This window comes from Pipra filicauda, unplaced genomic scaffold (genome assembly GCF_003945595.2).
Source record: "Pipra filicauda isolate LSUMZ 115617 unplaced genomic scaffold, ASM394559v2 scaffold725_size179387_pilon, whole genome shotgun sequence".
In the NCBI taxonomy this organism is placed as follows: Eukaryota; Metazoa; Chordata; class Aves; order Passeriformes; family Pipridae; genus Pipra; species Pipra filicauda.
In genome coordinates, this window is record NW_024104893.1 from 103705 (window position 1) to 118526 (window position 14822).

At 55.7% G+C, this 14822-nt stretch overlaps 2 protein-coding genes and 1 pseudogene across 8 annotated transcripts; 2 read left to right on the forward strand and 1 right to left on the reverse strand.

The window, feature by feature from the left end:
• The first annotated feature begins 394 nt into the window (after positions 1-394).
• LOC113997801 (killer cell lectin-like receptor subfamily B member 1C) lies at positions 395-2308 on the forward strand. 2 transcript variants are annotated; one of them, XM_039389399.1, is made up of 6 exons: positions 395-559; positions 943-1059; positions 1155-1286; positions 1425-1579; positions 1798-1913; positions 2002-2308. In XM_039389399.1, exons 1-6 carry the CDS (start codon positions 475-477, stop codon positions 2123-2125), a joined length of 729 nt encoding a protein of 242 aa, XP_039245333.1. In that variant the 5' UTR covers positions 395-474; the 3' UTR covers positions 2126-2308. The 2 variants fall into 2 exon arrangements, with proteins under 2 accessions (XP_039245333.1, XP_027595730.2); XM_027739929.2 differs by lacking the exon at positions 1155-1286.
• A 257-nt stretch (positions 2309-2565) lies between these two features.
• LOC113997800 (C-type lectin domain family 2 member D-like) lies at positions 2566-7639 on the forward strand. 6 transcript variants are annotated; one of them, XR_005566500.1, is made up of 7 exons: positions 2566-3631; positions 3941-4003; positions 5679-5836; positions 6181-6288; positions 6550-6731; positions 7024-7124; positions 7432-7518. XR_005566500.1 is itself a non-coding variant. In XM_039389410.1 (5 exons), exons 3-5 carry the CDS (start codon positions 6666-6668, stop codon positions 7589-7591), a joined length of 327 nt encoding a protein of 108 aa, XP_039245344.1. In that variant the 5' UTR covers positions 5445-5836; positions 6181-6358; positions 6550-6665; the 3' UTR covers positions 7592-7639. The 6 variants fall into 6 exon arrangements, 5 of the variants coding, with proteins under 5 accessions (XP_039245342.1, XP_039245344.1, XP_039245343.1 ...); XM_039389410.1 differs by lacking the exons at positions 2566-3631; positions 3941-4003 and having other exon boundaries at positions 5445-5836; positions 6181-6358; positions 7432-7639; XM_039389409.1 differs by lacking the exons at positions 2566-3631; positions 3941-4003 and having other exon boundaries at positions 5445-5836; positions 7432-7639.
• A 1542-nt stretch (positions 7640-9181) lies between these two features.
• Positions 9182-11621, reverse strand: LOC113997796 (annotated as a pseudogene).
• Between the last annotated feature and the right edge of the window lie 3201 nt (positions 11622-14822).

A 14822-nucleotide genomic window follows, 5' to 3' on the forward strand; every position in this document is an offset into this window, starting at 1 on the left:
TTACCCTACAGACATGGCTGGGAAAACCAGGCATGAGCTCCGTGAAACTGCGTCTATTTTTGGACAGAACTGGTGCTTTATTCAGCAATTCTCTCATTTTGCTCTCCTTTTGATGATATTTTATTGATTCTTATCTCTTAGAGATCTCGATCAACACCTTGATCTCTTATTTTCACCATTTTTAGGAGGGGGGTGTGAGGAGTGGTTTCTCTCTCCCAGCACCTCGTGCTGTGGCTCCTTGTCCTCCTTGTCCCTTCCCGTGGGTTTCCTTCCTCTGGGCACAGACCCCCGACCCCCCCACCCCTCAAGGGACCGTCAGGACGAGTCCCCCCAGCAGTTGTGGGGCTTTGGTTTGGGTACAGGAAGCTCCGAACCCGCTGCCTGTTCACACCAGCCCGGGGGGGCAGCGGCGCTTTGGCTTCCTGTCCCTTCCTCCTGTGACCACTGCGGGTCCCCGGCGCTGAGCGGCGGGACATGGAGGACCAGGACGGCTACACGGCCTTAGAGCAGTGGAGGAAACGAGGGGCTGCGGGGAGCCCCCCGTCCTCCCCGGGGGCAGGTACTGGGGGGGGTCGTGTCTGCTGGCCCCCCCCAGATCGGGGGGGGAAGAGGGACTCGGGGGGGGGTGCTGGGGGTGGGGTGATGTCACCCCTGGGGTCCCCAAGAGCTGCTCAGGGTGGGGAAACTGAGGCAGGAATTGAGGGAGGAGGGGCTGGGGGGTTTTCTCGAGGCTGTGTTTGGCTGCTGTCCCACCCTCCGAGCTGGGACCCCCCAACAGAGGGAGCAGAGGGATGTTTTGGGGGCACCCAGCTCCTCCTGCTCCTGGGCAGGGGGGGCTGCAGGGGTTTGGGGGGGGTCTCACCAGGGTGCTTTGCCCCAGGACCCCCTGCCCCGGGCTCTGGGTGGGTGAGGAGGTGATGGGTGCTCTTTTCCACCCCCCAGCTGTAGGATCTGGCTTTCCAGAACCCCGGGGGGTCCCCACCACAGCCCCCCCGCACCGTCCCCGCTGCCTCCTCGGGGCCCTCACGGCTGCCCTGGCGCTGTCCCTGGTGCTGTGTGGTGAGTTTGGGGGGTGGGAAGGGGCACCCGGACCCCTCTGCCCCTTCCCACCCCCCCCAGTGCCCCTGACCGGGCTGGGCAACCTCCTGTCCCAGTGTCCTGGTGGGTGGCAGAGAGGGCACAGCCCGAGGCGACCTCGGGGTGGGGGAACACCTCCCTGGGACCCCCCTGTGCCAGCCTGGACGGCACCTTCAGGGAGCTGAGGAGGATCCTGTGCCCCCTGCGAGGTAACCCCCCACCCCCCGGGGGTCCCATCGATGCCCCCTCCCCAAACTTAAGCCAGGCTGGAGCCTCCCCCTGTCCTCCCACGGTACCTCAGCGCGCCAGGGTCCATCTGTCTGTCTGTCTGTCTGTCTGTCCCACAGAGGCCGAGGGGTGCAGGCTCTGCCCCGTGGGCTGGATGCTGGGCAGGACCAAGTGTTACTGGGTCTCGGAAAGGATGAACTCGTGGCACGGGAGCCGGGAGGACTGCGGGGACCGCGGGGCCGCGATGGCGATGCCGTGGGACAAGGACGAGCTGGTGAAGGGACCAAGGGGACAGAGGGGCTGGAGGCACCCCAGGGGAGGGCGAAGGGCTCCCCAGAAGCCTGGGATCACACCCCTCATTCCCCGCGGTGCCCGTGGCAGACCGGGGGGAGGGACATGGGTCTGGCTCGGTCCCGGGGTGAGGACGGAGCCTATTTTAGGGTGACCATCCCCGGCCCGGCAGCGCCACCACTGCCCCTTTCCCCGGGCCAGGATTCCCTCAATGAGACCCTGAGGAAACCCACGCGCCACTTCTGGATCGGGCTCTCGGTGCCCGCGCCCGGGATGGGCTGGACGTGGGTGAACGGCTCCCGCCCGGACTGGAGCCGGTGAGGAGCGCTGGGGGGTCGGGGTGGGCACCCCCCTGTCCCCCGAGGGCCCCCCGGGGATGACACGGGCCCCCTCCCGCACACGCAGGTTCCCGCAGGACCTCGGGGAGGGTCCCGGAGCCTGCGGGGCGCTCAAGGGGGACAGGATCGACCCCCGCGCCTGCGACACGGGGCTGCAGTGGATCTGCCAGACGGAGTCCGCCCGGATCTGAGAATCTCCATCGCACCCAAAACCCACCGTTAATGCGGGAGAAAATCCCGATTCCCGCGGGTTCGGCACCCACGGGACAGCTTCCGGGACAGGGGCAGGACCGCGGCCGGGGAAAGTCGCCCTGGGTGGGCGAGGCGAGGGCGGCGGGGGGAGGCGGAGGAGAAATCGAACTGCGAAAAGAATAAAAACTAAAAATGACTTGTAAAATTCACTTTCCGGGGGAGCCGGTTGCGAACAACCCCCCGATTCCCACCTCCCACCGGTGCCGCTGTTTCGGTCACCCCCCGTGCGGGTCTTTTATTGCCTTCTCTCTCTTTTTTTTCCGTTCAACCCCCCCATCTCCCCGCCCCGGGGCGGCTCTTTCGCCGCCGCCGCTCCTCGCCCGCCCCTCGTCGCAGCTCTTCAGTGACAGGGGGTGGGTCCCACGAGCCAAGGCAGGGTCTGTCTGTCCCTCCGGGCAGCTCCTGCAGCACCGCCGCGGCTCTGCTGTCACGTTTAATTCTATTTTCTATATTTTATTCACAGCTCCCACCCCGCTCGGCGCAGCCCTTCTGGCCACCCCCGACACCGCCCGTTCAGTGACACGGGGCGGGGGGACCCCTCGGTGCAGCCTTTTATTCTGTTTTACTCTATTTCTTGTCTTTTCTTCTGTTCCCACGCTCGCTGCGGCTCTTTCAGACGTGGGCGGTGGGAACCCCTCGCAGCGATTTTAACGCCCCCGCGGAGCCAAGAAATGCCGGGAAACAGTTTCGACGCGCGCAGCTGCTTTTCCTGCCAGTCCCCGGCACATTTTACAAGCAGTAACACAAATGGGCTGTGCCAGCGCTCGGTGCCCCTGGGCTCCAAACTGCCGGGGCAGGAGCCACTGGGTACAATCCTGAGATACCTTTCCCCACTTCCCTCATCACGACTGTTGAGCTTTTCTTCACGGAAATAATTCCCCTTGGCAATGAAAGGCTGTATAACAAGGTCATAAGTACTATTATGTCAATATTTGTGCTTGGTTGGGTGCATTCCGGTCCATCTTTTATGGTATTTAAAGTGCAGAGCCTCCATCCCAGCCTTATGAGCAACCACGTGGGACCCCTTCAGCCAACAGCCTCCCCCTGGGTTTCTCAGATGTCACAATGCTGGTCATACATCCCCAAGAGCTTCTCATTTCTTCTGGCTCCAAACTGTGCAGCTTTCACGAGGTGACAGTTTGGAATAATTCTGTCCCCTGCCCGGGTGAGGAGGGGGGTGACAGAGCAGCATCTGGCACCAACCAGGGCCAGCCCATCACAGATCCCTTGGTTGGGAACTCTTAAATATTTGTAAGTAAGCAAGGTGCAAAAAATGGACTTTGTTCCTTCAAAAATGAACCACACTGAGAGTTGTTGGAGAACAGCAAAACAGCCAAAGAGCTGTAAACTGAAAACCACGCCTCTGTGTTTGACTCCCGTCCTGTCTGTGGCTCAACAGACTCAGTTCCGAGAAATCAGCCACCCATTGACAGCTGCCCTGCGAGGTGAGTACTCCAGAGCAGCCCCCGGGCTGCCAAACTCGGGGTGGTGGGTGCTCCCTGCCCACAGTGAGCCACGGCTGGGACAGGGCTGAGCCCCCACATCATGGTCTTGTCTTTGGGGGGGCTGCAATGACCACCTGATTAATTAAACGTGGCACGTTGAAGGGCAGGGAGGAGTAAACACCAAAGGTCACAGTTTTACAGCTTTTGCTACCATGGGGTTGGTTTGAGTGTCTGCTGCGGGGTATGCTGGTTTGTCATTTTTGCTGCCTTGTAAGAGCTTCTTCAGTGAATTTGTTGGGTTTTTTTCAGCCCCTTGTTGCTGACAGGGGTTGCTTCTCAGGAAGAGAAATGAGAAAATCGTGGTGAAAAGAGGTAAATAATGATATAAAAAGGACATTAATTTGTTTCAGTTGAGTGGAATGAACAGTGATTTTGGGGGGAGCTGGAGCGAACCAGCTGGAAACCACGGTGGGCTTGGGAGGGATTGAACCTGGGCAGGAGCTTGGGCTGCACCAGGGGGGGTCTCACAACGTGAACCTTCGGGGGTCCTTTTAGGGGAATTTGTTGAATTTGTACAGTCACACTGGGAGGCAGAAATTAGTCATCATAAAGGAGCAAAAATGATGGTGGGAGTGGGTGAATCAGTAACTGCACTGGGTCTCTTTTAGATTCAAATTGGTAGTTCAGTTTTGCAAATGTTAAAACCTTCACCAGCCCACTGGTTTCTGGCTCAGAATTGGGTTTGGGAGGGATTAAACCTGGGCAGGAGCTCGGGCTGCACCAGGTGGGGTCTTACAAGGTGAACCTTTGGGGGTCTTTTTAAGGGAATTTGTTGAATTGTTCAGTTGTCACTGTGAGGCAGAAATTAAAGCAGGACTGAAATTGTGGCTTGAAATGAGGGGGAGGAATTTGCGCACTGAGACTTCTGCCATGTCAAGCAGCTCCAGGCACCTGATATTTAAGTTTCTGAAATAACAAACCTTCATATCTAACGATCCCTCCCCCACTTTTGGGCTCAGATCCAGCTCAGAGCTTGGGCAAGGTCTGCCCCTTGTCCTGTCACTTTGGAAACTCCCAGGGTGCTGAAGCACCACCCCCTTCTGGCTCATCCTGTGTTTGTTCCTTTCTCCTACCAATTTAACCCTCCCACTGCTCTGGAAACGCTGTTATCTGAGCAGGTCCTTGAGTTTCCTCCTGCAAATCCCCTCTGAGGGAACTGCTTTGTGCTTTTTTCACATCTATTCACCAGCAATCAAACCTGCCCCTTTGCAGCTTTCAGAGCTGACTTTTGCAGTGAAATATTGCTGTTTTGTCAGGACACGTTCCTGATGAGCTTCTGTTGGTACGTTTGGTGCTGGTAATAACTTACACAAGACCCCAGAGGACCAAAAGCTGCTGCCCCTGTTGGTTTGGGGTCTGGGGAACCAGGTTGTGCTCCTGCAACACGGGAGGAGGAACCAGAGCAGGGTTTCCTGTGAGCAAAGGAACCAGAGCAGGGTTTCCTGTGAGCAAAACAAGCTTGTGGGGAACCACAAACAGAAAACCCAAGCAGAACAGGTGCTGTGAACTGTCACAGGCTATTTTCCACCCTGTGTGTTTTTGCAAAAGGGCCCCCAAAGCACAAACTGTGCTCCGAGCCCTCGGTGCCTCTTCTGAGCCCTGAATGGGCTCCTGTCCCCTGCAAACACTTCAGCTGCCTTTGACCTGCGAGCTCTCAATGACTTATTTATTTAATAGTTAAAGTGCTTTTAAACTTGTCTTTCTCTTTCCTTTCTGCTTAATTTGTTGGGGTTGTTTTTTCCTCTTTAATCTTTCACCCTCCCCTCTCTTTCCCTTCCTTACCTTTTCCCCTCCCCTCCCTCTGTCCTTTGTGCTGCCTCCTCTCCCAGATGTGGGTTCAGCCCTGTCCGATGGTGCCCCTTGGCACCAAGATAACGCTGAGAGCCAGTGCCAACCCCACAGGGGCTGTTGTGGCTGGCTGGGCTGTGGCCCAGGGGGTCTCAGCTGCCTGCAGGTCCCCTCAGCCTCTCCTCTCCTTCCACCCCAGGCTGCTGAATGCATCCACCCCACAGAGCCCAGGGAATGTCAGCCCTGGGCCCTGAGACTTCTGTGCCACGATGGGGAAGGGAATCCAAGAGCCAAATTCTTCAATCCAGGAAGAAACATTGTACACCTACGGCCATCCAGAGAAACAGTGCAAATGGGGTAATGCTGGGAAAACCCCAAACGTTCCGAGGGAGGGCAGAGGGTAGGAAGAGCATCTCACTCCGGGGCGGCACCAGTGGGATGGGGATGGAGCCTTTGGGTGGGTGTGGAGCAGCCCAGGCACAGCTGCACTGAATTCCATGCTGTGGAATTCACCTCTGGAGGCTGAAGATCCGTCTCCAGGGCCTCAAACACATCAGTGGCTTTGAAGGACTCCTGAGCCCCCAGAGGTGTCCCTGGATGGGCCTGGGTGGGGTTGGGGATGGACTGAGGGTCCAGCACAGGAGGGCAAAGCAGAGGGGAGAGGAGCCAGGCCATCCTCACCCTGCTCTTTCCTGCCCCAGGGTCCTACAGAACCGAGTCAGACTGGAGAACATCCCCCAAGGTGCCTGTTCTCGCTCTGAGTGTGTCCCTGGGGATCCTCACCTTCAGCCTGCTCATGGCACTGACTGGTGAGTCCCACCCAGGCACCCTCACGGGGAGGATTCCAGGACCTTCCTGGCATCAAGGGAGGCTCCCAAAGTGGGTGACTCCCTTTTTTCCTGCTCTTTGGTCCAGGCACCTGCTCCTCGCTTGGTCACAACATTCCTTTTCCCAAGACAATCATCCCCCAATCTCCTTTGCTAGAAAAAAAAAAAACCAACAAGGAATCAATCCCATTTTGCTGCTTTTCAGGGCTGCCCACGTGTCTGACTCAGCTTTCTGTGTTTCAGTTCTCAGTGTGAGATGCCAGTTCTCTGAGCCGGAATTCTCCCACGTGTGCCCAGACACCTGACCTGGTTTCCAAGGAAAATGCTATTATTTTTCTGAGCCTGAGGGCAACTGGACCATGGGCCAGGAAAGGTGTGAGGCCCTGGGAGCTTCCCTGGCCACCATAAGCACGAGGGAGGAACTGGTGAGGACTGGGATGAACTGGTGAGGACTGGGATGAACTGGTGAGGACTGGGATGAACTGGTGAGGACTGGGCTTGAGCCTCTGCAGCAGCACCGGGGTGGGAAACACAGGGAAACCAAGAGGATAAAACCAGCCCCAAACCCCCCAGGCTGGCCCCAAAGTGCTGCCAGTGCTGGAGCCGGGAGCCAACCCCTTGGGAAAAGCCCCAGGTCTGGCTGGGGGTGGACACAGGAGGGAAAGAGGAGGTGGGGAAGGCAAGACTGGCCAAAGCCAACATTTCTTTGCCTTCCAGGCCTTCCTTCTGCGCTATAAAGGCGAAGCAAACCACTGGATCGGGCTGGGAATGAGGGATAACGGCTGGGAGTGGATCAATGGCACGGCCTTGAACGGCAGGTGGGTCCCTGTGTCCGTGCTGGAGCCCCGGGGTGGGCCCCAGGGATTTCCTGGAGTCTGGGATGCCCCATCCTGGGATGGGCACCTTCTCCTGCCCCGTGTCCAGGCAGCTCCTGTCTTTCCATGGGGGGTTGGGATGGGCCGAGGTCGCTGCCCCCCAACCCTGATCAGAGAATTAGAGACCCCCCCCCAGCCAAAGCTCTTCTCTGCCGGAGGGGAAATCCCAACTCTTCTTAATTTCTTTTTGAGGGGGAGTTTCCTTCTTTTCCTTTTCCCTTTCTGACTCTGGTCCCGTTGCCATTTGCAGGTTTGAGGTGCGGGGTGAGGGACCCTGTGGGTACCTGTACTATTGGTGGATCAGCTCGTCCCTGTGCCACACGGAGAAGAACTGGATCTGCAGCCGCCCTGACAACTTCGTCCTGTGGGAGGGGAAATTAAGAGACCCCAAACTGGGACTTTCAACCTAAATCTCCGGCCAGATGAGGGAGCTCCACGCCAGCACTGCAACTGAAACTGCTGGGGGAACATCTCAGTTGTCTGGCTGGGAAATTTTCGCTGAATATCTCAAAAATATCTTGTATTGGAAGGGACCTGACAAGGATCGTCAAGTCCAACCCTCAGCCCTGCCCAGGCCCATCCCCAGGAGTCACCCCCTGTGCCCCAGAGGATCATCCAAACCCTCCTGGAGCTCTGGTAGCCTTGGGGCTGTGCCCACTGCCCTGGGGAGCCTGGGCAGTGCCCAACCAGCCTCTGGAGGAAGATTCTTTTCCTGAGACCCAACCTGACCCTGCCCTGGCACAGCTCCAGCTGTTCCCTGGGGTCGGCATCCAGAGGGACCTTGAAGGTCCTCCAGCAAAGCCTTGGTCACTGTCTCCCAGGGCACATTCCTGGAAAAGCTGCAGCCCATGGCCTGGACAGGGCCCTCTGTGCTGGGTTAGGAACTGGCTGGAATGTCGGGCCCAGAGAGTGGTGGGAATGGAGCTGCATCCATTTGGGATCCGGTCACCAGTGGTGTCCCCCAGGGATCAGCGTTGGGCCCAGTCCTGTTTAATATTGCCCTGTTTAATATTGTCCTGGGTTTGAAGAGAGATGTTGGAATTTTTTTCCCTAGTGTCCCGTTTTCCCCCTGTCCATCCCCTCCATCCCCCCCATCTGTTTCTCCCTGGAAAGGGAGACTCAGGAGGGGGGGATGGAGCGGCGCAGCGCTGGAACAGGACGGGGGGGGTTTCTTCTCAGCACAACCTCAGTAACCTCGGTGCCTTTTGTCATTTTCACCTCAGTAGCTGGTCTCAAGGAGGTGAACCTGCAGGGACATGATGTGAAAGTGGATTTGTGCCTTCGTGGACTAGGGGTTTCTTTCTCCAGAAGTCTTCCTCATCCTCTAGTTATATTTACTTTATATTTACACGCTAGGAGTCTACATCCATAACACTGTATGCACTATATTCAAGCACTATAGTGCTTGAATGTGCACATGTGAAGTATTTTTCCATTGCTGAAAGCTATATGAAACTGTGAATGTGAATGTACAATGTCCTGATTGTGGCCTCAGCAGAGTTACTGTATCAGTGCTGCCGCTGTGCTTCTCTCTTCTTCTCCTTTTATTCCATTTGCATTAAAGTTTGTATGACCCCACCGCTGTCCCTGTGTCCTGGTCGGGGCGGGAGCTGCGGGGTCCGCTCGCCCCGTGCTGAGCGGGGAAAGGCCCGAGGAAATGTCTGCGGGTGCCGCGGTGGGCACGTTCACCCTGAGGGAGCCAAGATGGCAAAACGCCCTCACAGAACTGCCCTCACAGAGTCGCACTCACAGAACCACCATTTCCACCTGTCGGTGACACCCATTGAGGACGGGACTATTTGGCTGTTTGACCCATCACTCTTGGATCCTGTGGGGTGGGTTTAGAGTGAAGACACGGAAGGGACGGGTGTTGGAATATGTGTGTTTATTTTAGGACAGTTTGGTTGCAAAGGAAAGCAGGGATGGAGCCGCTTGGCTTATTGTCATCTATAGTAATGTAAAAGCATAAAAATAACATTTAAGTGTAGGGACTGAGATTATGTGACTCTGGGAGAAACTTAAGGGGAACTTCGCAATCTGAATATAGACGTGGTGAGATGTATCCGTGTGTGCATGAAATTGCTTGGGAGTGTTTTTCTCATGGGTAGAGAATGTTTAGCTAAAAAGTGGATATAGAGAAAAGCTACTGACTGGAATTTACTGCTGATGTAATGGGGTGTATAAACCATGAAAGAACTGTAATAAATGATTTTGTTATACCACACGGGGTCCGTTGCTCGAGTGTGTCAGGTGGAAGCATCATCCCAACTTCCCAACGTCTCCTGCCGTGGCCGGGGAGAGCTGGAAAGGGGCTTTTTGGCAAAGCCACTTGTGGTCACTGGCACAGACATCAACATCCAAGCTCTTGCCTTTCAGGGTCCCACACCCTTCATCCAGCTCCCGCAGGACCCCAAACCGGCACGACAAAGGGTTTATTGCCCCATAACCAAGCCCAACGTGCCCTAAGACCCCAAATACCCCATAACCAATCCCAATGTGCCCTGTGACCCCAAATACCCCATAACCAACCCCAACATGCCCCATGCCCCCAGTGTGCCCCAGGACCCAGACTCTTGGTCTGCAGAGTGTTGCCAGAGGAATAAGAGACCCTTGCATGGACCCCAGCAATGTGTGGACGTGGATCGGGGTCTCAAATGAATCAAAGCCGCTTTTTACCCCCCAGACCTCAGACACTCACCTGTGGGGGTCGTAGGGGGTGTCGTCCACCCACGTCCACTCCTTCTGCTGTGACCTCAACCCGACCCACACCGACCACGGGTGCCTGCCTGTGACACTCTCGACGTTCTCCTGGGACGTGGAAGGGACCAGTTGCTCCAAAAAAATCTCTCCATGGGGAGTTCCATGGGGTGCAAAGCCACAGCAGAAACCTGACCCCCCAAATCCATGGGACACGAGCGGCCCCGTGCTCTGAACCCCAAACTCTCCTGCTGCTGGGAGCCTTTTGCTCCCCTGCCCCCCTAAAACCCCAGGACTTTAGGGTCCTTTCCAAACCTTTTCCTCCCTGTTTACCATTTGTCTCGTTCTTGAGCACCACCAGTTCAGAGCCCTGATCTTTGCAGTTTTTCCTGCCCCGACTCCAGTTTCCCGATTCCTTGGAGAGCCAGTAGCATCTCTCCCCACGGAGCTGCCAGTCCTGGGGGCAGCCAGCAGGAGTTGGCAGCCAGCTTGCAGCCAGCAGGAGCTGGAGAGGAGGAAAGGTCACGAATGAGACCCCCCAAAGGTGGGCAAGGTCTTCCCTGACCCCCCAAATGAAAGGCACCAAAGGTGTGCCCAGAGGGGGTTTTGCTCTTGGCTCTCGTGTCTGCACCAACCCTCCAGGGCCTGAACTGCTGCAACAAACCCAGATTTCCTCTACCAGGCCTCTGGTCAGGGTGTGAGATGGAGATAAGAGCTGGTTACTCACCACTCACATTTCAGAGCACCACCAGCACCAGCAGGACGAGGTGCCCCAGCGCCCCGGCTGTGAGGAGGACTCTGTGCCACCACGGGCACAGGGCAGGAGCTGGAAGAGGTCACATTTAAGCTTAGAAAAACATGAAGATTGGGGGTTCGGAGTAAAAAAAAAACCCCTCTGCTGAGCTGTGAGTTCGAGCAGAAGTTTCTGGTTGCTTTGCTTCCTCCAAAGCCATAAGTTCCTCCCTGACAGGGTTTGAGCCAGGGCAGCACCCCCGGGGGAGACTGGGGGGCTCAGGGGGTGCAGCAGCCTCAGGAGCAGCCTCGAGGACCCAGTGCCAGAGGGCAGGACCTGGGAACTCCCAAACGGGCTCAGTTTCCAGCTGGGAGTTGGTGGTCACAGGTCCCTCCAGCCCTCGACTCCTCCGGGGTCCGGACGGGGCTCAGCCCCTTCCCTGCCCTCTCAGGGGTGGTGGCTCCCCTGGGGCTTCCTGGGGTCCCTTTTGGCCACCAAGTGAAGGGTCTGGGAAACAAAACTCTTCCAGTTCTGGAGATTTTCCAGCCTCTCCTGTCCCTGTCTTGCTCTAGACAAGCCCAGACCCCATTTCAAAGGCCACTCCGTGAGCTTGGAAACCTGAACGCGGGGATGGAGAATCGAAGGGACCCCAAAGGTAACAGACCCAAAACTCTTCCCAGGGCCTGAAATAAGCCTTTTTCCCCCCAAAATACACTCACCAGGACATTTCTCAGCCGGGGAAGGCTCATTCCCAGGATGTCTTAGATTGGCATGACCCATTTCCCCAGCCATGGTGGCTCTGGAGGTCGTTGGCGTGTCCCGAGAGCGACACCAGCCTCGGACACCTTCTCACCTCGTGACCAACGCGCGTCCGGTCCCAGGAAATGGCACCAACCGGGCCTTTTATGTTTCTTTGGGTTTTTTTTTAAACATATCTCTGTATTCTGCAGCCTCCCCTGTGCCTGGGGAAAGGGGTCCTGTCCCCAGCCAGGAGGAGGAGGGGGGGGCTCACCTGGAGGTGCAGGAACATGCACAGGGTTGGGTCGAATGGTAGAAAATTATTAAATTAATCAAATTAATTTATTAAATTAACTCAAAAAGCCTCTGATTGAGGTTTTTAGGGGGTGAGGTTAAAACGTGACAGGTGGTATTTGGTGTTGCTTCCCCAAGAAGCATCTCTCAGGGATGGGGTGGTGGCAGAAATGCTGCAGCCATGGAAGGGTCAGAACCAGGCAGGGCAGGAGGAGCTGACACCCCCCGGTCATTTAGGGTTTTTTTTCCCCACTTGTCTGACACCCCCTTTGTCCCCCTCAGCCCCATCGGACAGGACACGGCCCCGTTCTGGGGGGGGCACCGGGGGATCCTTTGCCCCCCTCGTGCAGCTCCAAGTGCTCAAGGGACCAAGTCCTGGTTTCTGAGACTGCCCCCACAGTTGGTTTTGGGGGGGCAAAAGTGCGGGGGCCGCTTGCCCCGTGCCCGGACAGGACCGTGGGAATGTCCACGGGAATGTCCACGGGAACGTCCGCGGGAATGTCCGCGGGAATTCCCGGCTCTTGCGCATCCCCTGCCAGCCGCGGCGCACAAACGCACCCGATTTCCCTCCGAAAAGGGGGAAAAAACGGCCCCAAATCCCTTTGCCCGAGTGGAGGAGGGGACAGAGTTCCGGCACAAAAAGTCCAAAAATCGGTTTTGCCCAGTTCGGGAAGAACAAACCACCCAGAAGTGAGGAAGGCAACCAGACCCACGAGCCCCCCATATATCATTTCACATCCACACGGCAGAGCCAAGACGGGGGGGATCGAAAAACAGCCAATGGGAAGCGTTGGAGAGCCCCGACAGCCAATGGGAAGCAACATTTCCTGATGCCCTGGGAACGACACTGAGAAGCTGCTGGAGAACAGCCATCAACTAAAATTACTTTTATTGGAGAGTTTCCTAGTTTATGACTAAACACACCCTAGCGAAAAATCTTCCACATATTGAGAGCTGCCCTGCCAAGGTGAGTACTCCAGAGCAGCTCCTGGGCTGCCAAACTCGGGGTGGTGGGTGCTCCCTGCCCACAGTGAGCCACGGCTGGCACAGGGCTGAGCCCCCACATCATGGTCTTGTCTCTGGGGGGGCTGCAATGACCACCTGATTAATTAAACGTGGCACGTTAAAGGGGAAGGGGAGAATAAACGCCAAAAGTCACAGTTTTACAGCTGGGTTTGGTGAGGCTTTTGCTACCATGGGGTTGGTTTGAGTGTCTGCTGCGGGGTTGTGCTGGTTTGTCATTTTTGCTGCCTTGTAAGAGCTTCTGCAGTGGTTTTGTTGGTTTTTTTTCAGCCCCTTGTTGCTGACAGGGTTGCTTCTCGGGAAGAGAAATGAGAAAAGAGGTGAAAAGAGGTAAATGATGATATGACAGAAAGGACTTTAATTTGTTTCAGTTGAGTGGAATGAACAGTGATTTTGGGCGGAGCTGGAGGAAACCACGGTGGGCTTGGGAAGGATTGAACCTGGGCAGGAGCTCGGGCTGCACCAGGGGGGGTCTCACAACGTGAATTTTCGGGGGTCTTTTTAGGGGAATTTGTTGAATTTGTACAGTCGACATTTGTGATGCAGAAATTAAAGTAGGACAAATTTTGGCTTGAAATGAGGGGGCTGAACTTGTGCACTGGGGCTTCTGTAATCTTAAACTGTGACTGGGATACTTTAGTTTTTGAAATAGGAAACCCTTCATCAGTCATGTCATTGCCATGTCATACTTGTTTTAGCTTCAGACCCAGCTCAGATCTTGGATAAGGTCTGGGCTTTGTCCTTAGGAAACCTCCCAGGGTGCTGGAGCACCACTCCCTTCTGCCTCATCCTATATTCGTTTCTTTCTCCTACCAATTTAACCCTCTCACTGCTCTGGAAATGCTGCATCTGAGCACAAAGACCCTTAGAGAAACCAGAGACGAAGACAAAACTAACACAGACAGTTACTGAGGCTCTCCCTATCTAGGGAAAAGACAAGAAAAGGACAAAAATTGTGGACTAAGCATCATGCAAAGTGAGAGATCAAGAGCCAATAGAAGAGAGAAGAAGAATTCCTGCAGAGAACTGGTAAACCAATGGACAGGAATTCCTTTGTCTGCTAAAATGTAAAAAGAGTTAAAAGTTTTGAGAACTGATGTACAGGTGTTAGAGAGCAATTCCTGTGTCCCTTCAGTGCTGAATGAAGTAGGGTCACCTCTGGAACCCAACCAACTGCTCAGAGATTTTATTCCCCGGCTTTCACTGACAGTTTCTGGGGACCCGGATGAGACAAAGCAGCGCCGACAGGGCAGAGCAGAGGAATCGTTGGCCCTGCAGCGTGTACCAAAGGAGTTTTGGGGAGATCTTCCAGTTCCCTGGTCTGGAGAGTTCACCACGCCTTCTTTTCTGGGTAAAAGAACAGGCCATGAATTTTGGGTCCTTGATTTTAAGGCCTTTTGCCTGCACATAAGGCACAGCAATGGGAAGGACGCAGCGTGAGGCTGAGAGGTTTCTGTCCTGGTTTGTGGGCTTGGGTGAGATTGGGCCAGAATTACAGGACACCTGTAAAATCTGGGCTTTGGGAAAGGTTGGGGAGGGTTGGGAAAGGTGTTCAAAGGGTGGTTTTGCCTGAGGTGTTAAACATGGGAGTGGGTCTGTCTTCCCAATTCCCAAGAGAAGAGATCCCAGAAAGCTCCCCTGCAGGTTGTGTTTTAGGGAACAGGAGAAGAGACCGAGGGTAAGGGGTTTCTTTCCTGGAGGGAAGGGCTGTCGTTCACTTGCAGGAGCCCTGTGCTGAAATTGCCAGTCTGACTGCCCAAACTGAACACAGCTGAAGATTCCTGCCAGACAAAAAGGGCCAGCACAGAAAGCTCTTGCTGCCCATGGAGTGCCCAGGGTGGCCCCCCAACTGCATCTGAAACCTGAAGGTTCCAGGCTTTCTTTCCTGGGGGAAAGGCCGTGACATCCCAAAGAGTCCCGTGGCAGACAGGTGGGGTTGCACTGTGGGGGTGTGAGGTGTTGGTTCTTTGGTTTCCAGGGGCTATTCCAGAATGGAGAGGACAGGCTGTGACATCACAAAGGGGCCCATGGCACAGGGGTTGGGCTGCACTAGGGGCTGAGACATTGGTTTTTTGGTTTCCAGCAGCCATTCTGGAATGGAGGGGATAGGCCGTGACATCACAAGAGGGCCCATGGCACAAAGGTGGGGCTTCACT